Below are 26443 nucleotides of genomic sequence, written 5' to 3' on the forward strand. Positions count from 1 at the left end.
TGTGTGAAACTTTCAATGGTACTTTCTCAGTACCATGGTGACCACGGGTAATGGCCATGGAATCCTGGTTCGATTCCGGTCTAGAGTGTGAGCCTACGAAACGGCTACCACCACCACACATCCAAGGAAGGCAGCAGGCACGCTGTGGACAAAGGAGCAGGAACGGCTACCACACATCCAAGGAAGGCAGCAGGCATGGCATGCACGTCCCGAGGTAGTGACCAAAAATAACAATACAGTAGAGCTTTTGAAGTCTGCTATCCATTCAAGTGAAAGGTATGCACTGACTGCCAGGTATAATATAATGTGCAGTCAAAGATGCAGTGAAAGGTATGCAGTGACTGCAAACAGCTGTTTGTGTAGTGACGGCCATGCTGGACTGGTGCGCACCATGACGAGAGTGCAGGTGATGGCGGCTTTCCAGCCCATATGGTCGCCGGGCTGAGGTAGCTGAATGACAGAACAGTGACTGTCCAGCTGATCAAATTTGGTCTGTCCACAATGAAGCAACGACCTTATTTACGTGGGTGTGCAAGCAGCGGCCTTAAAATTCAGCAATCCACCTGGAGTCCTGGACCCTGTTGGTGGTGGCGGAGAAGGCAGTCAACCAGCCTGCGGGCAGAGATGCTTTGTGGGGAGTGACTTAGTCTTGGGGCAGGCAGTCACACAGCGTGCAGGCAGAGGTGCTGCGTGTGGGGACTGACTTAGTCTTCGGGCAGGCCTGAGCGTGCTTTGCAGACCAGGCACTCGTGGTCAGATGGACCCTTGATCCAATGCTGTATGCCAGAGATGTCACCACTTGCCTTTCAACATCACGGTACAGTTTAGGTATCTAGTTGTACCTACGCGGGTCTTGGTCTTTCCACGGCTCAATTTTCGGTGGCTGAGAGTACAGATGGCATTGCTCTCATCTGAGGCAGACACAAAAAAATGTCCACACTGCTGAGCCCTGGGGTGTTGGCACTTTGGTGGTGGCGGCCGACTGAGTGTTAAGTGGGGTGCCAGAATCAGAGCAGAAGGAGGAAGATATGTCACGCTTCTGTGCGGAAGCTGAGAAAGATGAGGTGTTCTGTGTTAAATAGTCAACTACGTCCTGACAATATTGGGGGTTGATGGCACGTGCCTTCTTCTGAACACTGTACTTTGGTCGAGGGCCGCACGAAATCACGACAGCGCGTCCTCGAACAGACCTGCCTCTGCCTTTTGTTTTGTCCATATTGGGGGGGATGAAGTGAAAGGTATGCACTGACTTAACTAATACAATGTGCAGTCACACAGGTGCAGTTAACAGGTATGCACGGAGTGGTATATCACACTGCGTGCACTCACGTAGGTATGTGGGTGCACTGAACACAACAGGTAGGTATATGCAGTGATGAGGTGGGTGCACTGAACACAACAGGTAGGTATATGCACACACACGTACCATGAACAGGTACAGTGATTGGTGGTATTAAATATCCCACTGCGTGCGCTCACGTAGGTAGGTGGGTGCACTGAACACAACAGGTAGGTATTTGCAGTCATGGGGAGTACAAATGTGCACCTGTCACACACACGTACCGTGAACAGGTAGAGTGACTGGTGATATTAAATATCACACTGCGTGCACTCACGTAGGTAGGTGAATGCACTGAACACAAAAGGTAGGTATATGCAGTGATCGGTATTACAAATGTGCACCTGTCACACACACACACACACACACACACACACACACACACACACACACACACACGTACCGCCGTGAACAGGTGCAATGACTGGTAGTATTAACAATGCGTGCGCTCACGTAGGTAAGTAGGTAGGTAGGTAGGTGCACTGAACAGTGAACAGGTGCAGTGATTGGGATGGGATTAAAAATCTGCAGCAGCCTGTCACACACACACAGGTAGTCACTGAATGTGCTGGGCCTGGCAGTGGCACAGTAGGAATTACACCAAAGGCCAGCTGCAACTGACTGACAGGGCTGTATGTAATGCAAGTGGGCCAAAAAGATTAGCTCTCAAAAGAGCTGTTGAGGGGTGCTTTTTTAGCAATAAAGGGGGCCATACTCCTAACGATTTTCCCGCCGATATACGGCTGTTTCGATCACAGTGATCGAAACGGCCGTGAAATCGCCGCGCACACCGCTGACAGAACGATCGCTTTCCGTCCGAAATCGATCATTCCCGTCGATCCATCCATGCGGAAGATTTTTTCCGATCGCCGGCGGGTCGGGAGTGCGTCGATAGCGGCGTTCGAATGCCCAACGACCGACGCAATACAGAGGGTATACATTACCTGTTCCGGCCGGCGCAAGTCCCCTGGTCCCCGCTATCTTCTTTCGCGCTGGGTTCCGGACCGGCTGCAGCTACACAGAACTTCCTGTCCCGGCAGGAAATTTAATCAGTAGAGCGCCCTCTACTGTTTAAACTTCCCCTGGACAAGAAGTTAAGTAGCTGCAGGAACGGTCTGGAGCCCGGAGCGGAGAAGAAGATAGCGGGGACCAGGGGACTCGCGCCGGCTGGAACAGGTAATGTATGCGGGGGGGGGGGGGGGGGGGGGGGCAGCAGCAGCTCCACAGATTGTGATCGGTTTCAGGCTGAAATCGATTCACAATCTGAAATCGATTCACAATCTGTTTGCAGTAAAGGTGGCCATACGATCCCTCTCTAATCAGATTCGATCAGTGAGGGATCTATCTGTTGGTCGAATCTGATGGCAAATCGACCAGTGTATGGCCAACTTTAGAATCAGCAAGCAGCAAGCTAACAAGACTACAAGAGCCTAACTAAGCTTTCCCTATGAGTCTGCAGCAGCTCTCCCTTCTCTAATTACTGCAGGCACACGAGTGAGTCCAATGCCTGACGCTGCCTGCCTTTTATAAGGGGGGCAGTGGCTCCAGGAGGGAGTGTAGCCTGATTGGTTACAATGTGCCTGCTGACTGTGATGTAGAGGGTCAAAGTTGACCCTAATGATGCACTATGGGGGCGAATCAAACTTCCGGAAAAGTTTGCGGTTCTCCGCGAACGTGAACCACCGAAGTTCGCCGGCGAACCATTCAGGCCATTTCTACTCCCTTGTTCTGCTAAAAAGTTATTTAAAACAGAACATGAAAAATTATCACCTGAGAGAAAACTTAGAAGAAAAAGTGGCCATAAGCTTTTCTTTCTGAGTCTTCTCCTAGGTGATATTTTTTCAACTGGTCAATAAAAAAAACCCTTTAAACTGCCAGCAAGCAAGAAAATACTCAAAATAATTTCGATGGTTTTTTTCCTACTTTTTGGTACTTTTATGATTGTAAAGTACTGAAAATTATTATAAAAATATGTTGAAAAATTATATACTAGGAGAAAAAGTTAATTGCATATGGGCCATAAGTGTTTATGTCACAGAGATGGCAGTATAGGTAATGACCCCTTAGGTTCACATTATATTATTATTCAATTATTGTTTGCCAAGCACGACTGGGTCATGCATGGACCATTTCAGTGCCAGTGGTCTCTAGCCCCTTAACTACCTAACGACCGCGTCACACTAATGGGCCTGAATGTGGCGGCAGCCCCAGGACCGCCTAACGCCAACTGGCATCAGGTCTTGGGGCCGGCTACTGCAGGAGATCGCGTGCAGGCTGCGCGCACATCTCCTGCTCGGGGGCGGAGCTCCACACCGCCTTCAGTCTCCGAGCGGCGATTCTAATCACCTTGTACAGCTCTGTGATCAGCAGCAGCGCTGTACTGGGGACAGCTGTGTGACACGGCTGTCTCTCTGTGGGACACAGGAGCAATCAGCAGTGATAGGCTGAAGCCTATCACAGCCGATCGCAGTTATAGGCTGGCCGGGGGAGGGAGGGAGCGAGAGACGGTGGCTCAGGATTAAAGAAATATAGCCTTTTTTGTTTAAAAAAACAGCACATAAATATTTATAAACAAAAAAATAAACAATGGGGGGGAGAAAAGAGAGGGGAATCACTTGTGTGCTGTGTTGTGCGACCCTGCAGCGAGGCCTTAAAGCTGCAGTGGCCTTATAGCAGAAAAATGGCCTGGTCTTTAGGGGGGTTTAGCACTGTGGTCCTCAAGAGGTTAAAGGGGAACTGTCACGAAAATCTTAAAATTTAAAACACATACATAGAAGAAGTACATTTCTTCCAGAGTAAAATGAGCCACAAATTACTTTTCTCCTATGTTGCTGTCACGTACAGTAGGTAGTAGAAATCTGACATTACCAACAGGTTTTGGGTTAGTCCACCTCTTCATGGGGGATTCTCAGCATGGCCTTTATTCTTTATAAAGACATTCCCTGTAAAAAGATTTATACAATGATGCTGGCCAGACTGCCTGCTCACCGTACACTTCTTTGGCAGTTGGACAGAGCAACTGCCATTCACTAAGTGCTTTTAAAATTAAAGAAGAGCCTGAGAACCCCCTATGAGTAGATGGGCTAGTCAGCAATGTCAGATTTCTACTACTTACTGTAAGTGACAGCAACATAGGAGAAAGGTAATGTATGGCTCATTTTACTCTGGAAGAAATGTACCGTATTTTTCGCCGTATAAGACGCACTTTTTCTTCCCCAAAATGTTGGGGGAAAAGTGGGTGCGTCTTATGCGGCGAAGGTACGGATTTCGGGATGCAGAGGTTCGCAGGGAAGCACTATATACATTACCTGCTCCTGCCGCCCCGCTCCTGGCTCCAATCCTGGCTCCCCGATCCTCTTCTTCCATCTACTGCTGCCCGCTGCTGCCCCCGCCGAACATCGCTGGCCGGTCTTAATTAGCCGCAGGGATACGCTATCAGCACACCACGTACCGGGGTCACGCATGCCGCCGAACGCTGCCCGGTCCTAATTAGCCGCGCAGGGATACACTATCAGCACACCACGTGCGCCGGGGTCACGCATACGCATGTGTGACCCGGCGCACGCTGATAGCGTATCCCTGCGCGGATAATTAGGACCGGCCAGCGTTGTAAGGCGGCATGCGTGACCCCGGCACGTGGTGTGCTGATAGCGTATCCATGCGGCTAAGACCGGCCAGCGATGTTCGTCGGGGGCAGCAGCGGGCAGCGGTAGATGGAAGAAGAGGATCGGGGAGCCAGGAGCGCGGCGGCAGGAGCAGGTAATGTATGTGTACTCAGGCTGCCTGCACAGGGGGACACCGGCACTGGAGGACACATGGATAACGGGGCCACAGGCACAGGGGACGCTACCACAGGGGACACTGCTACAACAGGGGGACACTGCCACAACAGGGGGACACTGCCACAATAGGGGACACTGCCACAGGGGACACTGCCACAACAGGGGGACAGGGGGACAATGCCACAACAGGGGGACGGGGGACACTGGCACAGGGGGCTGCAGGCAGAACAGGGGGACACGGCAGGCAGAACAGGGGGACACAGCAGGCACAGGGGGACACAGCAGGCAGAACAGGGGGACACAGCAGGCACAGGGGGACACAGCAGGCACAGGGGGACACAGCAGGCACAGGGAGACACAGCACAGGGGGACACAGCAGGCACAGGGGGACACAACACTGTCCCCATATGTGGTGTAATAGTATGTAATGTAACTGGAAAGGGGGAGGTAAAAAGTCCTTAAGACACCCCTGCATCATAGACACACCTAGGTTTAGTTTTTTCTTTTTTTCCTGATTTTTGCCCTCTAAATCTGGGTGCGTCTTATATGCCGGAGCGTCTTATACGGCGAAAAATACGGTACTTCTTATTTGTATATGTTCACATGGATTTTAAATTTTAAGACTTTCATGACAGAGGTCCTTTTAACCTCCCTGGCGGTAATCCAGACCTGAGCTCGGGCTCAGTTCTAGGAGCTGGAAGTGGTAAGCCTGGGCTCAGGTTGAGCTGGCCAAATTCGCCGCTGCTATTGGCTGCCTGGGTCCCGCGCGCGATCAGCACTGTGCAGCGGGACCCAGGCTTCTTTCCCCAGCTGTTTTGTAATCCTCTGCAGCCGCCGGGATCCCCATGTCCCCGCTCTGATTGCGGGGACCCAGCGGCCAGGCTTCTCCCACCTACCCCCAGCTATCAGCGTCCTCTATGGCCGCCAGGATCCCCATCTCCCCGCTCTGATTGCGGGGACTCGGCGACCAGGTGTCTCCCACCTACCCCGGCTATCAGCGTTCTCTATGGCCGCCGGGATCCCGGCGGCCACAGAGGACGCTCAACTTCTTTTACAGAAAAAAAGAAAAACGTATATAATATATATGTATGAATACTATACATGTATATATCTATATATAACTATATATCTATATATACATACAGTTGTGTTCAAAATTATTCAACCCCCACTGAAATTGAGTGTTTTGGCCAGTTTGACATTGATTTTGATCATTTCAGTCATCTTGTTTACAATTAAATCAAAGAGGCACTTGTAAGTCAGACAAATATAACATAACATTTATAATGAAATAACCACAAATGTCTTTTCTGTGCTCACATCATTATCAGTTTTATTCAACCCCCAAGTGACAGTCATTCTTAGTACTTAGTACAACATCCTTTTCCAGTTTTGAAGCATTGCTTGACACAAGTGACTTGCAGCGATCTACCGGTATCTTAGCCCATTCTTCATGGGCAAAAGCCTCCAGTTCAGTCACATTCTTAGGCTTGCGCGCTGCAACTGCTTTCTTTAAGTACCACCAGAGGTTCTCAATCGGATTTAAGTCTGGTGACTGCGATGGCCACGCCAAAATGTTCCAGCCTTTAATCTGTAATCATGCTCTAGTGGAGTTGGAGGTATGCTTGAGATCATTGTCCTGTTGAAAGGTCCAACGTCTCCCAAGCCTCAGGTTTGTGATGGACTGCATTACATTTTCTTCCAATATATCCTGGTACTGAAGAGAATTCATGGTCCCGGCGGCCACAGAGGACGCTCAACTTCTTTTACAGAAAAAAAGAAAAACGTATATAATATATATGTATGAATACTATACATGTATATATCTATATATAACTATATATCTATATATACATACAGTTGTGTTCAAAATTATTCAACCCCCACTGAAATTGAGTGTTTTGGCCAGTTTGACATTGATTTTGATCATTTCAGTCATCTTGTTTACAATTAAATCAAAGAGGCACTTGTAAGTCAGACAAATATAACATAACATTTATAATGAAATAACCACAAATGTCTTTTCTGTGCTCACATCATTATCAGTTTTATTCAACCCCCAAGTGACAGTCATTCTTAGTACTTAGTACAACATCCTTTTCCAGTTTTGAAGCATTGCTTGACACAAGTGACTTGCAGCGATCTACCGGTATCTTAGCCCATTCTTCATGGGCAAAAGCCTCCAGTTCAGTCACATTCTTAGGCTTGCGCGCTGCAACTGCTTTCTTTAAGTACCACCAGAGGTTCTCAATCGGATTTAAGTCTGGTGACTGCGATGGCCACGCCAAAATGTTCCAGCCTTTAATCTGTAATCATGCTCTAGTGGAGTTGGAGGTATGCTTGAGATCATTGTCCTGTTGAAAGGTCCAACGTCTCCCAAGCCTCAGGTTTGTGATGGACTGCATTACATTTTCTTCCAATATATCCTGGTACTGAAGAGAATTCATGGTACCTTGCACACGCTGAAGCTTCCCTGTACCTGCAGAAGCAAAACAGCCCCAAAGCATGATTGACCCCCGCCATGCTTCACAGTAGGCAAGGTGTTCTTTTCTTCATAGGCCTTGTTCCTCCTCCTCCAAACATAGTGTTGATCCACGGGCCCAAACAGTTCTAATTTTGTTTCATCAGTCCACAGAACACTACCACAAAAGTTTTGGATAAAAATCTCCTGTAATACTGAACCCATGAAGGTGACCACTGTAACCATACCAGTGGTGTGTGTGCAGTACGGATCTGCCCCGAGCTCTTCTGAGGCCTGCACGAGGAGGGAGTCCCGAAGGGTTATTCAACCAAGCTGGTTGAATAACTTCACCAGGGGAAAACAATAGAACAAGGACACGGAGAACAGAACCCCCCCCACCTTCATATCCTCTTTCCCCCTTGGTGACCCTTACAGTTGCAGGACCCATCTGCCAGGGGTCTCCTTGCCCAGAACCACAGCAACATTAGATCTGTATCAGAGGGAGGGAGGGTGAGTAGTTGGTACCCAACACGGCCCCCCTTCCCCCCAGACTTCCAGTCACATTGGATTGGCCCAGTTCCAATCTAAAATCTGCATTAAATGTATATGCCAGCTGGAAAAACTGGGCTCTTATTGACCATCTCTGGTAAGTACCGCCCTCCCTGATCAACTAACAGAAAGCCCTCCCCCTGCAAGCCTGATTTCAATGTTCATACAGCAGTGCTACGCTCCATAAATATGGCTGACTTATAAAGGATTCCACTAGATATTTTTCAGGAGTGCTTCATATTCATAACTTGAAGGAGTTTATTAATATAATATCAAGTATTTCACTTACTGTATTATATTATGTGATAGTACTTTACTTTTTAGAGTTTTATAATTTTTTTCTTTACATTTCACCAAAGGTAAACCTGGTTCAGTCCGCAGTAAGTCCCGGCCCGGTATAGTTGAAGAGTGCTGCTTCTGTGGCTGCAGTGTTTCCATATTGGAATCCTATTGCGCGGCTCCCTTAACGAATACGACTGGCAAATAAGGTAGGTACAATCAGAGTGGATGGACATGCAGAACATTCTTTCTACACATTTTGTTTGCAAAGACGTAGAGAGAATCATAGAGATCCAAAATAAATCCTTTCACCTGTCCAAATTGTCCATTTCAACCTCAGTATTTAAAAAAAAAGACATCTAAAGTTTTACGGTACATAACGTTAAAAAGTGCAGAAACCGCACTTTTTTAACGTCATGTACCGTAAAACTTTAGATGTCTTTTTTTTAAATAAGTGCGGAAACCCTTTCATCTATTTTTAAGCCGAGGTAGAAGAGGGAGGTCTAATTGACCTTTTACCATGCATTATAGTTTTGCAGAGTCCCAAGCTCTAACCATTGAGTACGGCCTTGCTCCCTAAAGGAAATTTCACAGCACAGCACCTGTATGATGTCACTGATATCTACTCCAGTCATATGAATGAGAACTCCAAGTGCAGGTTTGCTAGTGGTTCTGGCCAATGTACAATTTGACGTAGGAAATGTAACCACTCGTAAAGTGACTTGGGCAGGGGGGTATTTGTTTACCCAGCACCTCATCTCCATTGGGCACCACTCCACTATAAGACAAATGTTTTAAGGCCTTTTTGCTTTTTTTCCCCTTATTTAAAGCAACAGAAGTATTTTCATACATATCAATGAAAAAATATGAAAAAGTCAGTGGCAACATCGAGCCCAAGTACGGGGAGTGGCTGCTGGATATCTATAGGTATTAATGATGGTTGAGTTCCTGACAAGGTGGATTTACACTCAAACAACTGAGGTTCCTCTATAAAATGTCCAGTCTGGCTGAGCATGCACATACAAAGAATACGTGCACTTAACTGCTCAACGATTACATTTAAACAAAAGTAGTAATATTTATAAAAAAATAAAATAAAATATATATTTGTGAAAAACTAAACAAACATCCCAGGAGGGAGCAGAGCCCACCAACAGAAAGCTCTGTTGGTGGGCAGAAAAAGGGGGGGGGGGGGCCCTGCAGCGAGGCCTTAAAGCTGCAGTGGCCTAATTGGTAAAAAATAGCCTTGTCACTAGGGGGTGTAAGCCTACGGTCCTCAAAAGGTTAATATGTTTGTATAATTACTATGCATTTTCTGTGTCAGTGATGAAGCTGCATAGACATGGACCTCAGTGTAAATCTTACACTGGTCCCCAAACCTGTCCTCAGCACTGTATGTATGAATATTATATGATACAGACCACCAAGCAGCCATCGTGTGAGAGGTGTAAGCCGAGGAGAGGAATGGCTGGCTAATGATTACCACTATTCAAAGCACATACAGAGGTGATCAATAGCATTCCATCACCAATAAAGAGCAACTGGAGGAAGGGCCCAAGTGGGCCTCTTAGTTCCAATGGCCCTGGTGTAGTTGCAGCCCCTGCATCCCCCATTGCTACATTGCTATTTCTATACAATTTCTGATGTCAGTGAGATGCTAATATTTCCAGGTTGGTGCAGAATTTATGCAAATTTTAATGCAAATGCATGCAGCTTGAAAATGGACCAGTCAAATCCTACAGTAGCTTCATTCCATTAATCTACTTTCCAGCTGCGTACATTTGCATATCAATCTGTATAAATCTACATCATCATATGCCTAATACATCATGGCCTGATGCATCATATTGTACCCCAAGTAGAGTGCGGAGCATTTTTACCGGTGTGTTGTACCCCAAGTCATCCTATCTCCTATCCAACTTTTTGGGATAGAAAAAGGGACACCATTAAGACACGCCCTTGCCACACACCTAATCATACTTTGCCACACCCCTAGTCACTCCCCCACTACACCTCTAGTTACACCCCCTGTCACCCATACAACAAAGAATTCATAAGCAAAAGATGTAGTTTTATCATTCAAACCACACTGGTTGTTTATCATTATTATTATTAGTTTTTTTATATTATTAGTTTTTCTTCACATTAACATTTGAATATAAAAAAAATCAACTTAAAGGATGGGAAGAAAATTTCTTCAGTTCAAGTGAATTAAACACATTTTATATAGAAAAACAAATATATTTACATAGATTTGTCTATTAGTCCTGAAAGAGGGATACAAAAGGAAGAAATAAGGAGAGAAGGGTTTGGTTCCCAAAGAAGTGTCCCTCTGAAAAAGGGAAAGCTGGGAGTTATTGCTTTATACATTTGGTAATGTTATAGTAATTTAATGAGGAAGATTTAAAGAGAAACCGTAATCAAGAATTGAACTTCACCACAATTAGTAGCTGATACCCCCTTTTCCACGATAAATCTATTCCTTTTCTCAAACGGATCATCAGGAGACGCTGTATAGCTGATATTGTGGTAAAACCCCACCCACAGTGTGATGTCAGGACCATGGTTCTCACATCACAATGTGGGAGCCTTCTTGTATTGTGGGAAATAACAGCTGTTTACAGCTGCAAAAAAGCAGGCAGCATCTCCTTCCACTGACATCACCTTCCAGCAGTAAAAATGTCACCATGTGATAAATGTCAGATTGTAAATCAGGGAGAAGAAACATTTTACAATGGGCAAACACTAACTAAATCATTTATACATAATTATTGTAAAAATGAAGGACTTTTTTATTACATTATTTTCACTGGAGTTCCTCTTTAGCTATATTTCTTTATAGCTATATTTAGCTATATTTCTTAATGTACATTATTTATATATATGTCATCTTCTGTCTTGCAGAAAAGGGATCTTAGGATTATCCTCCGGATCTCCAGATAGTTATCTCTTGAGTTTGAAGCTGATTCCAGGATGATCAAAAAATCCTTCCAAAGAGACTCTGCCACGGAAATGTGCAATAAATATGGGGAGAAACTAGAAAAAAATTGAATCGTATGACGGAATAAGAGTATTTCCCCTGAGCTTTTGCAACAATAATTCTAGGAGCACCGCTGTAGACAAGTAGCTGTGAATGAGTTTGGACTTGAAGCGCTGTGCCGATTGTACAGCAACTATTGGACAGCCTATGTAGCCAAATCCACCTTGTTGTTTTCCAAGTATACTGTAGGGAATGCTGATGTTTTTTTTTTTTAGTTCAGATCCTTTGTAAAAGTTATAAATTACCTTAGCCTCCTTTAATCACCCCATTTCATTGTCGCCTACTTTATCTTTATCCCCATCTCTTTAAATGGCACTCATTAAATTAGATTTTCATTATGAGGACCATGGACTATTAATACCACTTTAAGTGTTACTCAAAAGTAAAATGAGAAATTCTCCTGTAGGCAGATAGTCACCTCCCCAGGAAGGATCTCGCTGGTGTCCCGACAACTTCCTTTTGATTTTTACAACTGTCTTCATAACTCTGTACACCACAGCTTTCAGTCACTGACATTACTGGAACGCTAAAAAGTGTGGTGGAGCTGTCATTTAAAGCCAATTCCTTTTCTGCCCATAGTGAAAATCAGTTATTACTATTTTTATTGGATTTATATAGTGCCAACATATTACGCAGCGCTGGACAAAAAATAAGGTTAAAGACAATGACAATAGGGTTGATAAAAAACACAATACAGGTAAAAAGCAATAAGATACACAATGCCAGATCATGCACTGGAGTAATAATTAAAATAATTCAAGTTCACCTTATTCTGTAAGCAGGATGCATGATCAGGTAGGATACACAAGGAGGGAGGGTCTTGCCAATGGCTTACAATCTAAAGGGAGGGGGTAGTGACACGATAGGAGAGAGGTTGCACTAATAGTTATGACATCGGCCAACTGGTGTAGGCCTTCTTGAAGAGGTGAGTTTTGAGGGCTTGCTTGAAGGTGCTGACGGAGGGGGCAAGCCTGATGGGAAGTGGGAGAGAGTTCCACAGGATGGGGGCGGCTCTAGTGAAGTCCTGTAGTTGCGCATGGGAGCTAAATTCAAAGAGTGAGATGTGGTGACCATATTGGGAGACCATATAGACTTGTCACACTGCAGATGCAGCTACCAAAGTGGCAGAGGAGCAGAGGCAAAAAGAGGAAAAGACAAAGCATGGTCCCTTCTAGAGACCAAATAGTTTCTATTTACACGTTACTTTTTCTCACTGTCCTGAGTTCACTTTAAAGAGGACCCTTGATATTCCACATAACACTATGGTAAAGTAATATGCGAATCAAACTTTTTTTATGTCTTTTTTTTAGATATGCATAAAATTGGGAAACAATAAAACATTTCCCTTTCACTTTTAAATGCTGTCTGTGTCTTTTGGTGAAGTTTGTCCTCAACTCACCCTTCAATGGGAAACAAGGAGCTGTAAAGGCTGCTGTACATCGATGATAGACGTGGAAATGGGTGCTGCTCATGGAATGGGGAAGATTCTTCACACCCAAGAGCTGGTTGTTCTATATCAGGGGTCAGGAACCTTTTTGGCTGAGAGAGCCATAAACACCACATATTTTAAAATGCTTTCCAATGAGAGCCATACAATATGTTTCAAACTAGGACAGTGCGCATGCGCAGCAGAGGGCTCGCGTCCATGTTGCCATGGTGATGTGTATACAGTTGATTCGCCAGGCAGTGGAAGTGTCATACATGTCTTCTGCTTCTCTTGGGTTTCAGCAACAGCAGCAATTTCCCCGAGAGCCGGAGTGAAGAAATACTGACTAACAGCTTGTACAATTAGCTAGCTGATTTGGGGGTTGATTCACTTTGTAGGTCGAGATCCCCGCACTTTGGCCCAATAGGCTGCCTCTCAATTGACAGGCAAGCCTATTGGGCCAATCAAAGTGCGGGGATCTTGTCCTACAAAGTCACTGGACCTGACATGGTCCAGAGTGGGAGAGTTGGAGCAGCTGTTCGTTTTGGGGGGAGCGTGAGTAAGTTAGTAGTGCATGCTACAGCAGTAGCGTGCCTACTTTAAAAATTTTACTTGCACTGCCCCACTAAGCTGCACCGCTTGAGCAGTGTAGCTTAGTGAATCAACCCCTACTGATTTGTCTGTGAGCCAGGTGAAGCCATCAAAAGAGCCACGTCTGGCTCCCAAGCCAAAGGTTCCCTACCCCTGTGCTATATAGATGTGGGGCTGCACATAGAAAGGGAGCATAAGGGACAAAAACTCCATGTCTAGCCGATCTCCTTGGGCAGCTGCCGCCTAAAGCCCAGGCCTTTGTGGCCTTTCCAGAAATCCGGCCCTGCCTACAGAGAATGCCATTTACAGTGTTTAGGAGCAATGGTACATCTGTGTGTAAAGATAAGAAAAAAAGAACACAGAAAAAAACAGGATGGGACCACCTCCTTATTAAAGAATGATGGCGTATATCAGCAGATATCGTTCAACTCACAGATATGAGGTCTGCTACCTCTCTAGTTATTCCAATCTATAGACTCCCTATCCAATAAAACACTGAATAAACATTGTCCGTAATTTCCCAATGAAGATTATGCACACAGAAAAAAGGAGTAATTTTTTTTTACAATTTCTGAGACGCCCAAAAACTATTTGCAGAGCTATTTATTTTTTTCTAGTAGTGGGTGATGAGACCAATGAGAGTTTTGTCACCAGACTTGTGTGTTATGAAGGGAAGGGGTGTCCCAAGCACAAGAATCATAAACTGGCCCCAATAAAGGGTCCAGTGACAATGAAGGCAAGATTGTGGACAAAACATCTCACACACATGCTTGTGAGTAGATGTCTACTGGTGCCACAGACATGACATTGTCACATGACATACATGGAGATGACTGGTGTGTGAGTAGATATCTACTGGTGCCATAGACATGAGATTGTCACGACATACATAGAGATGACTGGTAAGTGATTAGATGTCTACTGGTGCCTTAGACATGAGATTGTCACAACATACATGGAGATGACGGGTGAGTGACTGGATCTCTAATGGTTCCATAGACATGAGATTTGCCACAGATTTGTCCATAGACATTTGTCCATAGACATGAGATTGTCACGACATACATGGAGACGACTGGTGAGTGATTAGATGTCTACTGGTGCCATAGACATGAGATTGTCACATAACATACATGGAGATGATGGGTGTGTGAGTAGATATCTACTGGTGCCATAGACATGAGATTGTCACATGACATACATGGAGATGATGGGTGTGTGAGTAGATATCTACTGGTGCCATAGACATGAGATTGTCACATGGCATACATGGAGATGATGGGTGTGTGAGTAGATGTCTACTGGTGCCATAGACATGAGATTGTTACGACATACATGGAGATGATGGGTGTGTGAGTAGATATCTACTGGTGCCATAGACATGAGATTGTCACATGACATACATGGAGATGATGGGTGTGTGAGTAGATATCTACTGGTGCCATAGACATGAGATTGTCACATGACATACATGGAGATGATGGGTGTGTGAGTAGATGCGTATGTACAGTGCCTAGCACACAAATAACTATGCTGTGTTCCTTTTTTTCTTTCTTTGCCTGAAAGAGTTAAATATCAGGTATGTAAGTGGCCGACTCATTCCTGACTACAGTGTGACCCTCACTGATAAGAAATTCCCCCTTTTACCTCTTTCTTGCTTTCAGAAGCCATTTTCTGCTAGAAAAGTGTTTTATAGTTGGAATTTCTCATCAGTGAGGGTCACACTGTAGTCACTTCCTGACTGAGTCAGCAACTTACATACCTGATATTTAACTCTTTCAGGCAGAGAAAGAAAAAAAAGGAACACAGCATAGCTATTTGTGTGCTAGACACTGTACATACACATGTCTATCTCATCATGTCACATGTCAGTTCGGGTATCCTTTAAGCCCTTTAGTCAACTGGACATGATACTCACGTCTTGAGCAGCTATCAGCTGTGTTACAAAACACCCACTTTTGAAAAGCTCTGATTGTTAGCTTTCCATTATAGTGACATTTGTGGCCTTTTTCGGATGTCCTGTTTCTTCTGGAGCTATGCAAACAAAGGATGGTGCTGTAAAAAAAACTGTAAAAAAAAAAAAAAAAAAAAAGAGAAAAAAAATGGACTGCAAAAAGCCATAGGCTCACCAAGAGAATAATGGATTGCTGTGCAACCATTGTGTTGTCAAAGGAGGTACTTGTGAGCTCATTTTAATCTAAATGGAGTTGTAGAATAAATGTTAATGTGTCTTACAGCTTGGACCTATGTCACATACATTTTTGTCTAAATTATGATCAAACTTGGGAAAACTACACGAGTCTGAACTTTACAAACTACCCGTATTTGAATAGCCCTGGTTAATTTATTTTCATAATGGTGACATTTGTGGCCTTTTTCTGATGTCCAGACTTTTCTGCCGATCTTCAAACAAAGAATAGTGCTAAAAATTGGCCTGTAGAAAGCTACAGGCACACTTTGGGGGTAATGGCCTGCTAAATACCGAGCTAGCTTTTAAATGAGACATATGTGGTAATATTTTAACCATGATATGTTGTAGAATAGATATTAGCATGATTTAGGGTTGAGGTCTATGTCATGTGAATTTGTTTTGTTGACAAACTGAACCAAAAGCAATAACATTTTTATTTTCATATACTCTGCACCAAAATAAAACTCTTGTGAAAAAGAACAAAAAGTGACGGAATTTAAAAGAAAATACATGGGGCCTGATTCACAAAGCGGTGCAAAGTGTTTGCACACCAGTGAAAAGCCCTTTATCACGCCTAAACTCAGTTTTGGCATGATAAGAGGAAACTCGTGCAAATTTTCCATGCGCAAAGTTTTGTGTGCGCAATCGCGCGGCGCACGGTGCGCGCAATGCGCCCATTACACCCTATGGGCGCTGCGCGCGGAGTTGCGCGAGCAAATCTTTGCGCGCGGGACTTTGCGCGCGATAAAGAGCACAAAGCGGTGCTAACTCAGCGGTGCAAAGGTTATCACGCCTAAAGTCTTTTAGGCGTGATAACTAAGTTATCACCGCTTTGTGAATCAGGCCCCTAATTTGCTACCTTGGGGACTACGCTTTTTAAATATGTATGCAATGAGGGTATATTACTGTTATTTTTCCAATAATGTTTTATTGGGAATTTCTGATAAACATACAAGAATTTATCCACATGTTCCATTCCGTGAACATATCACCATGTTCACTAACACATATGCTCCCTACAAGGGGATTTCATAAGTGGATGTGTAAGGGAATGTACAGTATCTTATACCTATGAGAAAGCAGTTGAGAAAAAGTAACAGTAACATTAAACAGACTACCCCCCTTACTGTAGCTGTGGGTCCTTGAGCTAATAAAGGAGATATGGTTTCCATGGTTTAAATAATCTTTTAACAGCTGTATCTTGAAGTATTAGAGCAGGGGTTCTCAAACTAGGTGCCATGGAACCCTAGTGTGCCTTGAGCACCTCCCAGAGGTGCCTCGGCATTCATCCCCATCCTGTGTGCATTGCCATCAGATAATGCACTTACACATTGATATCCAATGGGCAGGTCAATGACCACTTGGAGGGGGGATGCAGTCTAATGGGGGTCACTGACTATTAGAAAGGGGAATGTGGCCTAATAAGTATCACTAGCTACTTGGAGGAAGAAGATGCTAACTAATTAAGGGGGGCATCCACTATTTGGCTGGGAAAATGACTAATAAGCATCTCTAGCTACTTGGAGGGTGCTGCCTAATAAAGGTCATAACAGGGTTTCGGTAGTTGCTCTTGCTCAGGGTTGCCTTGAAAAAAAAAAGTAAAGTCATCAAGGTGCCCTCATCCCCAAAAAGTAGATGGCTCAGTTTATCATGTACATTACTGATGTTAGGAGGTGAAGGGTAGGTCCAGCGATTTAGCTGCCAATAGAATCAGATGAGCAATAGGTGAGATTGTAGAGATTGTATCTGTTTGTTGAGTATCCTTAGAAGGAGTGGCTACAAAGTGAAGCAGGTATAGTGCAGCATTCAGTGTACAATTTCTCTAGCATATAGCTTTCACATAAGAACTACTGGTACATTTTTCCAGAACTTCTGTATGGTGGAGCAGTCCCACACACAGTGCCATAGGTCAGCGTCAGCTCTCCCCAAGTACACGATCTCTAACTGCAGTATTTCTCCGAATAATGCCCCCCTACACATCTGAATTTGAGAGGTGTTTGCACCAGCCCTTATTTATTGCCTGTACTGTAGCTTTGTAGGGAAATTAGCGCTTTCTGCAATACAGATAAGGAAGGTTTGAGGAAGGTATCAAAAGAGGGTCAAGCACCAAGCACGCTATTGCCTCACTATTTTGAAGAAGTTTGGTTGTTTGGTCATACATGAGAAATTGCGAATGTGGAACACAGTATGATGCTCTCAGCTCGTCAAACGAGTACCACCTATGCTCTTGTAGTGACCCAGCTTATTAATACCCATATCTTCTAATTTAGAAAACATGTTGTGGGACATACTAGCTGCAAAATTAGGCTGCCCCATAAAGGCATGTATTTTGATATCTTTCATGGCAGGGAGAACATTTTCCTTACTTCTTTCCACATGACTATTACCAATAAACTATGCTTCAGTCTCCGCGACAGTGAGGACCATGGCAAATGCAGAAGGCCGGCCAATGACCAAAGCTCAGCAATTTACCTCATGATATCAAGATTGGAAGAAGGACTGAGTCCCAATACCCAATCTCTGATCTCCAATCTCTTACAAGTCTAAATAGACAAGATAGATTGTAGTGCCTAATGCTGGGAATACACGGTTTGTTTTGAACTGTGTAATCGAGCCGCTGATGACTTGATTGATAATTTCCGACCTGTCCGATACCGTGCCGGATCGATTCCCCACTCGATACCGCGGGCAGGAGAATAAGAAAAAACGAAAAGAAGATAAGAAGCCGCCCGTGGGGACGAACAGGGAATCGATCTGGGCGCCTGCGGGGACGTGCCGGAATCTATCGAGCGGCTCGATATACGGTACAAAATGTACCGTGTATCCCCAGCATTACACTTGGTATTCTGAGACCCTCCAGATCTTTAGGAAGCTGTAATCTCTCCAATTAAATGTAATCTCTCCAATTAAATGCAAGCTCTTTTCCCGGCCATATATATTTAGTAAATGCCCTGTTCAGAGACATCACGTCAGCAAGCCTGCTCAGCAGGGTTAGGGTCTGCATGGGGTATAACAGGCACCCCAAACTGACCATTTGTAAGAGGGCTATGCATCCAACAATCCCTAAGGGCATATTATCCCATTGCTCCAACTGTTTAGTGGTGTCTCTGAATAGTGGCACATGATTTAGCTCATAAAGCGAGGATGAATTTCGACCCACCTTCAGTCGAGACGAGGACAGTTAATTTCCCCCTGGGCCAGATTAACTCCCAACTCCCTGTAAGTCTGCCCCTCTTATCAAAAAGAGCAGCTCTCTCTTGTTTTAATTTACTTTTATTATTTTAAACAAGGGCTTGTAATTAGTGATAGAGGAGAAAGAGAAAACAGAGAAAGTCCACCTTTATTTCAAAATAAAATATTGTCCACATACATTGCCCTATGAATGTAAATTAAATGTTGTGATAACCAGCACAAATAGGCAAATTAAATGTGTAGGTTTTATCTACAATAGCACTGTTTATTTTAAAACTATAGTGGATGGAAATAAAGAAATACAGTAGTGTCTTTTTTATTTTCATATTGTACCCTTAAAATGCATAGAAAATAAAGTAATTAGTAAGAAAGCCTAATTTGTTCTGGAAAAAAATCAAACAATAGAAAATTTAGGTGCGATAAGTAACGGTAAAGTTATTGGCGAAGAATGGGAGGAACCCTGAAATGTGAAAATTGCTCACATCCATAAGGTAAAGAAAGCCCTCAAGCTGAAGTGGTTAAAGGTACCCATACACCACTCGATATTGCAGCCCGATAGACCTTCCAATTCGATAATTTTTATTGAATTGGAAGAGAATCCATGTTGTAACATTGCCATTCGAGCGATCTTTCAAACGATTTCCAGACAAAATCAGTCGAAAATGTCTGTCACAAGTACTTGATCAGGTGCACGGCGGTAATTGCGTTCAATATCACGACGACTTATGTACACCTTGTACTGATGGGTTTCACCCCAAGTGTAAAGGTGTCCACCCAACCAAGACCAAAACATTGCTGCTGAAAATGGCACATGTATATCAGCAGATCTGTACGCCATTCTGGTTGTCAGTGGATTGCGACTTTTGACATAACCGTCAAAAATAAGTTAATATGGTAAATCCTCTGAAGCCAATAAAGCACTGAAATTAAGCTCCCTTTGTGGATACTTGTTGACAAATTTGATCTTTGATGATCATATTAGGTGACAGTTTACTGTGTATTGCTCTTTAGACAAGCTACTCATCTCCACGCCAAAGAGCACATTCTGTCCTATGGATAGTGGGAAGGAGGAGCAGGTCTACCACTACAGCATGCCAATCAGCTGGATAGCATGGTGGGACAATGGATAGCCCTATAGTCTCAGGTTTGAATTTCACCTGGGCACTCATGTCCCCACCCCCGCAACAAAATACTCGACCATGGTAGGGATTCATTTGGGCGCTCGTTTGAGGGGCAGTTAGCGGCAGGACTAAGTACTCTGGGAACTGTTGCAGAATGTCAGTGATATATAAATGCAGAAGTCTTCTCTCACATAAGAGGCCAAGCAGCATGCTTTTTGGCGCTCAGCTGCAATTTAATGAAAAGAAAGAGTTTTAAAAAAATATTGCATTTTTTTTGCATTGAGCTGATTACATTTACATAACTTTAGTAACATAGAAAAGTAAAAAAAAAAGTTGCTAATGTACTGTAGGCAGCGAGCCAGGAAGCTCACCTTCCTTCCTTCCTCCACTCGCTGCGTGACTTCCTGTAATGCCGCCCTCCGAAGTATAGAGGGGGGCATTGCAGAAAGTCAAGCGGCGAGCAGTGGAATGCAAGGAAAGAAGGAAAGCTACCCCGCTTGCTACCTACACTACATCAGCAACTTTTGCGCAAATAGCTGGAGGGGGACCCAGGTGAGGGAGGTTGCCCCCGCTCTCCTGGCTGCTTTCCGCTCCAGTTCAGCGCACCCCCTCCTCCCCCCCCTGTCCAGGGCTGGGCATAATATATGACAAAAGAGGAGAAACGGATCCGATCTGCAACGGACAGGTGTAGACCTAGCCTTAGTGAGAAACCATTCAGCACCATTTCTTATCTAATGTGGCAGCATGGGCCTTTCAGCTTAGTTACTGCAGAGCAGATGCTTTTTAGGGTGCTGAACATGTTTAGTAATGAAAAAAAATCATCATGGGGGTTCTCAGTGGGCAGTGCTCTGCGGTAGGGATTTGTTACCTGACTTTGCCTGACTTCTGGGGATTTGTTTCCTCCGCTTGCAAGGAATCTGCCTGACTTCTGCTGACATGAAACAGGTCATTATATAATAGCTGGAGGGAGAAAGCGGGGAACACCCCCCCCCCCTTCCCCGCCATCCTGGCTGCTACCCCCTCCAGCATGGAGGCCCCCTCCCCCACCCACAGGCTGGGACACAGGAAACGGATCCGTTTCTGTGTTCAAAGCTGCCTGTGTAGAGGGGGATCCATTTTTCTATTGGTTTTCACTACCCCTCCGAGTCGTTCATCCGAGGCCCGTGAAAATCCTGCAAATCCGTAACGTCCGTTCAGGTCTTCAAAACGGATACCCCGGAAAGGCAACGGAGACGTTTTTTTTTTTAAGTGAAGATGGATGTTATTTTTAACATTGGTATCCGTGGCTCCGGTTTTGATCCGGGCCAAAAACCGGAGCCACAGATACGTTTTTAGAACAAGTGTGAACCTACTGTCTGGCATATAGGATAAAGTGTGATTCATGCAATTGATAGGGTCTAATAACCAGAAGTCCTTTATGCACTGCTTACTGAAACCTTGCTGAACTTTAATGCATCTACTCCTTAATCATATGTGTGCTTTTACCTATAAATAATCTTTACATTTTTAGCTGAAAAAGGAATATAGTCATCTTTGCTGTAATACCTGCATAGAAGAACATAAACAAATATACAGGATACCTATTTTTACATTAAGTATCCTGATATCAGCATCAGAAATGCCTCTTTTATTTATGTATTGCTGTATATTGGTACAGAAGCCCGGCCCTCCCACTGGCATTTAGCTTTAGACGCAGCCTTCTGCCCCAGGCACTCTAGCAGTTCAGTGCTCAATCCACAGATGGGGGGGGGGTTGAAACAACCCAGAGGGACTCATCTTGCGAACAGTAAAAATGCAGACACTACTGATACATTTAAGAATGGAAATCAGGCTGAGATAAGATTTTACGATGGGCAAGCATTGACTACCTGTAAATATTTTTAAAATTAATAATGTAAAAAAAAAGCAAAAAAAAGCAAAAGTTAATTAAAGTTCAGTAAAATAATGGAAAGTTCTCAGCTTTTTTTTTTTTTTTTTACAGAACTCTGTACATACTTAGAATTGCACTTGATTCCTTCTCATTTAAGTCTCTACAGAACAATTCTTATTCTTAACTATATAAAAGTAAATAAAATAATAATATAAAAAAGATGATTAAACCATTTACAAGCTACATTTTCCTACAAGCACACACTGCAGGAATTATTTTGATGTTGGGTTTTCAGGCTTTTACAGTCTAGCTTACAAAATATAACCTATTTTCGCTGCCAAATAAGGATATTTGTGCAGTGCATTTAGAATAGCTGACAGGATAGTTTTTGAAGGCCATGTGAGTCACAACAGACCTGAACAACATAATTGAATAAAGGTTAAAGTGGAATAATGAAAATATTTGTCATGAAGCAGAACTGTGTGGCGCCTGAACTACTCTGCACTATTTTAGTTGGATGTTAGAGCATATTAGACATGCTTATGCTTTGAATGAAGACAATCAGTAATATTTATTGCAAAAAAAGGAAAGGGCTAAGCAGTCCTGATTTATGAGCTGTGCTGTTAATGCAGCAAGATTATGCAAATTATGTATGCAAATTTATGCAGCTTGAAAATTGACCAATCGAATCCGGCCAAAGTGGAATTTGATGGGTAAATTTTTAAGCTGCAAACATTTATGGAACAAGTTGCATCAGAGTTACCGTAATCAATTCTGAATTATCTGCATCTCATTGACCCTCTCTAGTTTCCAACATGCAGCGTAGGGGCCCCCCAGAGCCGTATGACCCTCTTATGGTCTACAGTTTAGAAGTACAAAAAGGCTCCTTTTCCACTTGCAAGCACAATCGCAAATGCATTTACGCTTGCGAAAGCTTCCTTTTCCACTCAATGCGATCGCAACGTTTACCATCTGGTATTAATCTATTGCCGACCGCATCACGCCAATGACGGCAGCCCCGGGACCGCCTAACGCCAATCGGCATAAGGTCCTTGGGGCTCGCTTTGCAGGAGATCGCGCACCCCGATGCCTTCAGCGGCGATCGCTCGGAGACTGTTAGATGGCGAAATCGCAGTCTAATTACCTTGTACAGCACTGCAATCTACAGCAGCGCTGTACTGGGGACAGCCGTGTGACACAGCTGTCCCCCTGGGAGACCTGACAGTGATCGGCTGGCAGGGGGATGGAAGGAGAGTGTGGGGGGGGGGGACATTTATTAAAGAATAAAGACAAATATTTACAAACAAAAATCCGGGGGACCATCTGACCCCACCAACAGAAAGCTCTGCTGGTGGGAAGAAAAAGGGGGGGTATCACTTATGTGCTGAGTTGTGCGGCCATGCAACGAGGCCTTAAAGCTGCAGTGGCCCATTTATAAAAAAAATGGCCTGGTCTTTAGGGGGGTTTAACACTGTGGTCCTCAAGAGGTTAAAGGGACACTTAAGCCAGGAAAAAAAATGAGTTTTACTCACCTAGGGCTTCTACCAACCCCCTGCAGCAGTCCTGTGCCCTCGCAGCCACTCACTAATCCTCTGGTCCCCCGCTGCCAGCTAGTTTCGTTTTTGCCGACAGGCTCGTCAAGACTGGCCACGCGTAGCTTTTTCCGCATTCCCGACTGTAATTAACGCTATTGCGTGCCGCAACGCGCACAAAAATACGCGTTGCCGCATTACGCACGCATAGATTTTGTATGCGTTGCGGCCCGCAATAGTGCTAATTACAGTCGGGAATGCGGAAAAAGCCAGGGGGCTGGTAGAAGCCCCAGGTGAGTAAAACTCATTTTTTTTTCTGGCTTAAGGTTCACTTTAAAATGTTTGCAAATTAGCCTTTACTCACTGAATTATTAGCAATTATTTCTTCAATTTCAAGAAAGTTCTATATATAAGTGTGTGTATATGATAGGTTATGTATTTATTATTATTATTAATTTCTTAAAATGCATACATATAAATTTGAAGACTATAAAAAGGCTCAAACAAATAAAATGAATGTATTTACCATATATACTTGAATACATTTCGACCTTGTGTATAAGTCGACTTTAATATTCAACCCTCTTAAGCTGGATTTTTTATTGACTCAAGTATAAGTCTACCCAAGAAAGTTAATAGTTGCACTTGGGAGGAGGGGCTAATGACTGCACTGCATACAGTATTGCAGCCATCGACTAGATCAGGGGTGCCCATTGGGTAGATTGCGATCTACCGGTAGATCGCGAAATACTTCATATTAGATCCCGATCACACTACATTTTCCATTCTGTATATACAATTTTGCTCTGAAAATTGTACATAGGTAGCTCATTTTAACTTGCTAATTTTTAAAAGTAGCTCGCAAGCCGAAAAAGTGTGGGTACCTCTGGACTAGATTGTGAGCACCTCTGAGGGACAGTTAGTGACAAGACAAAATACTCTGTAATACGCTGCATAAAATGTCGGCGCTATAGAAATAAATTAATTAACCCATACGGTCCTTTAAGTGCAGCCAATACCTCCTTCAGGCCCCCAAGTGCTGCAATTATTCACTCCCTTCTGTGCAGCCCAGTATTTCCGCCCTGCCCCTTTCCTTGTTAATTGCGTGGCCAGGACTTTCAGACCTGTGTTTTTTTTGGCATTTCCATTCCTTAAAATATCACTTACCACTGGGTAAATTGCTGTAAATGGGAATGTCACTATTAGTACACACATTACTCTGTGTGCTCAGTGGTGCCCGTGACTCGTGTATAAGTCAAACCCTATAACTTTTATGAAGTGAATCAGACCTAAATTTCTAGACTTATACTCGAGTATATTCAGTACCTTTGTGGTTTTGCTCGCTGGATCAGTGCAGAGAACACCATAACTTTCGATGCTGAGGGGAGACAAAGGAAAGTAGCAATTAGAGTTTTCACTTAGGGAATCCATAACACAAAAGCTGAGGCTGTGTAGTGGGCAATTGGAGGCCTTAATCAATTAAATGATTAGTAAAGTGTTACTGAAAAAATTGCGTATCAATAAAATCAAATTAATACATGGCAAAGGAAGAAATGTTCAAATTAATTATGCTGAACCCTCTTAAAGAGGAGCTGTAAGTGCCTGTTTCCATTAACTTTTTCATTGATTGGGAAACAAATGCATGCTGCACAAATCTGCATCAAAAAATCGTGTTTAGTGGAAACAGGCCCATAGGCATTCATTGGGGTCAGTTTTTCTGCATCCAGAATCCGCATGTGGTGGAAACAGGCCCTTAGGATTGACATTCATCCCAATCAGTAGCTGATACCCCCTTCCCACAAGAAATCTTTACCTTATCTCGAATAGATCATCGGGGGGTCTGTATGGCTGCTATTGTGGTGAAACCCCTCCCACAGTGTGATGTCAGGACCAAGGTCCTTACAGTTTGCTGTCTGTGAACCTCAGCAAAATAACTGCTGTTTACAACTGCCAAGCAAGTAATACCTACCTCTGTGCAAAGAACTCTAAGTAGACAAACATTCGGCAAAGATCACCAGACAGCACTGAAGATGTCACCACCAGTGGTAAATTTCAGAATGTAAATCGGGGTGAGGAAAATTTTTACAAAGGGCAAACACTGACTAAATAATGTATAAATTAATATTGTAATACAAAAATAAGCAATTTTATTCATTATGTTATTTTGACTACAGTTCCTCTTTTAATACAGGTATTTCAAAAACAAAAAAAGCTGTACAGAGTTGATTACATTCAGCAAGAAATTAGCTTATAGCTTTTTACTGCAGCACTACTAAAGCTGACATTTAATTGTACAATACTGGATTTGGCACATTATCATTCTTCATGGGCGTTGCTAGGATCCTAAGAGATCTGGAGCACTTTTGGGTACTACGGCCAAACAATAAGTGTGGCCACGCACCAGCACGTGGGTGTGGTCATGGGTGGAGTCAAATTTACATGAACTTAAAGTGAACCTAAAGCCGGGGAAAAAAAATGAGATTAACTCACCTGGGGCTTCCCTCAGCCCCCTGCAGCCGCAATAGCAGCATAGGGGGCGATATACAGACTGGGAACGCGACAATCACTCGCGTTCCCATGCCTGTCGGCCGGTGACGGCCAAACCGGAAGTGCTCGCCGGCGGGTCCTGGAGCGTCAGAGCCGGGCTGCGAGGGCACCGATCGGCTGCAGGGGGCTGAGGGAAGCCCCAGGTGAGTTAATCTCATTTTTTTCCCCAGGCTTTAGGTTCACTTTAACAGCGGTCTACGTAGGCTTGGATGAAGCCCTCCTCTGAATTAATACAAAAAAAATGCATGCTGGTGCATGCAGGGTGCTGTGTGGTGCCATGCAGGGTGCTGGGGTGCCTCTATGGGGCATGCAGGGTGTTGTGGTGACATGCTGGAAGCTGTGGAGCCTCCATAGGGAGCATGCATTGTTGTGTGTGTCCTCCTCACTGTTCCTCCCCCTGAACTTCCCCCCTTCACAGCAGAGTAACACAGCGGGAGGAACTACTCATCTCCTCCATCCACTCTCCAAGGCAAGAGACATCCTCTGTAGCTGGCAATTCTTCCCCTAGCATCCGAGAATCAGA

At 44.1% G+C, this 26443-nt stretch overlaps 1 protein-coding gene and 1 long non-coding RNA gene across 2 annotated transcripts in view; one reads left to right on the forward strand and one right to left on the reverse strand.

Annotated features, from left to right (window-relative positions):
- The window catches only part of LOC137521721 (insulin-like growth factor III), a 60725-nt gene extending 47916 nt beyond the window's left edge, over positions 1–12809 (forward strand). Inside the window, exons 3-4 of the mRNA XM_068241379.1 lie at positions 8491–8619; positions 11315–12809. Coding sequence (XP_068097480.1) covers positions 8491–8618 — 128 coding nt within the window. The 3' untranslated portion in view covers position 8619; positions 11315–12809. The remainder of the gene's footprint in view (positions 1–8490; positions 8620–11314) is intronic.
- LOC137521722 (uncharacterized) overlaps positions 1–26443 on the reverse strand; it is a 152162-nt gene that overhangs the window by 96793 nt on the left and 28926 nt on the right. Inside the window, exon 2 of the long non-coding RNA XR_011022187.1 lies at positions 24700–24751. This is a non-coding gene — a long non-coding RNA (uncharacterized lncRNA). The remainder of the gene's footprint in view (positions 1–24699; positions 24752–26443) is intronic.

Source organism: Hyperolius riggenbachi, chromosome 6 (assembly GCF_040937935.1).
Source record: "Hyperolius riggenbachi isolate aHypRig1 chromosome 6, aHypRig1.pri, whole genome shotgun sequence".
NCBI classification, from domain to species: Eukaryota; Metazoa; Chordata; class Amphibia; order Anura; family Hyperoliidae; genus Hyperolius; species Hyperolius riggenbachi.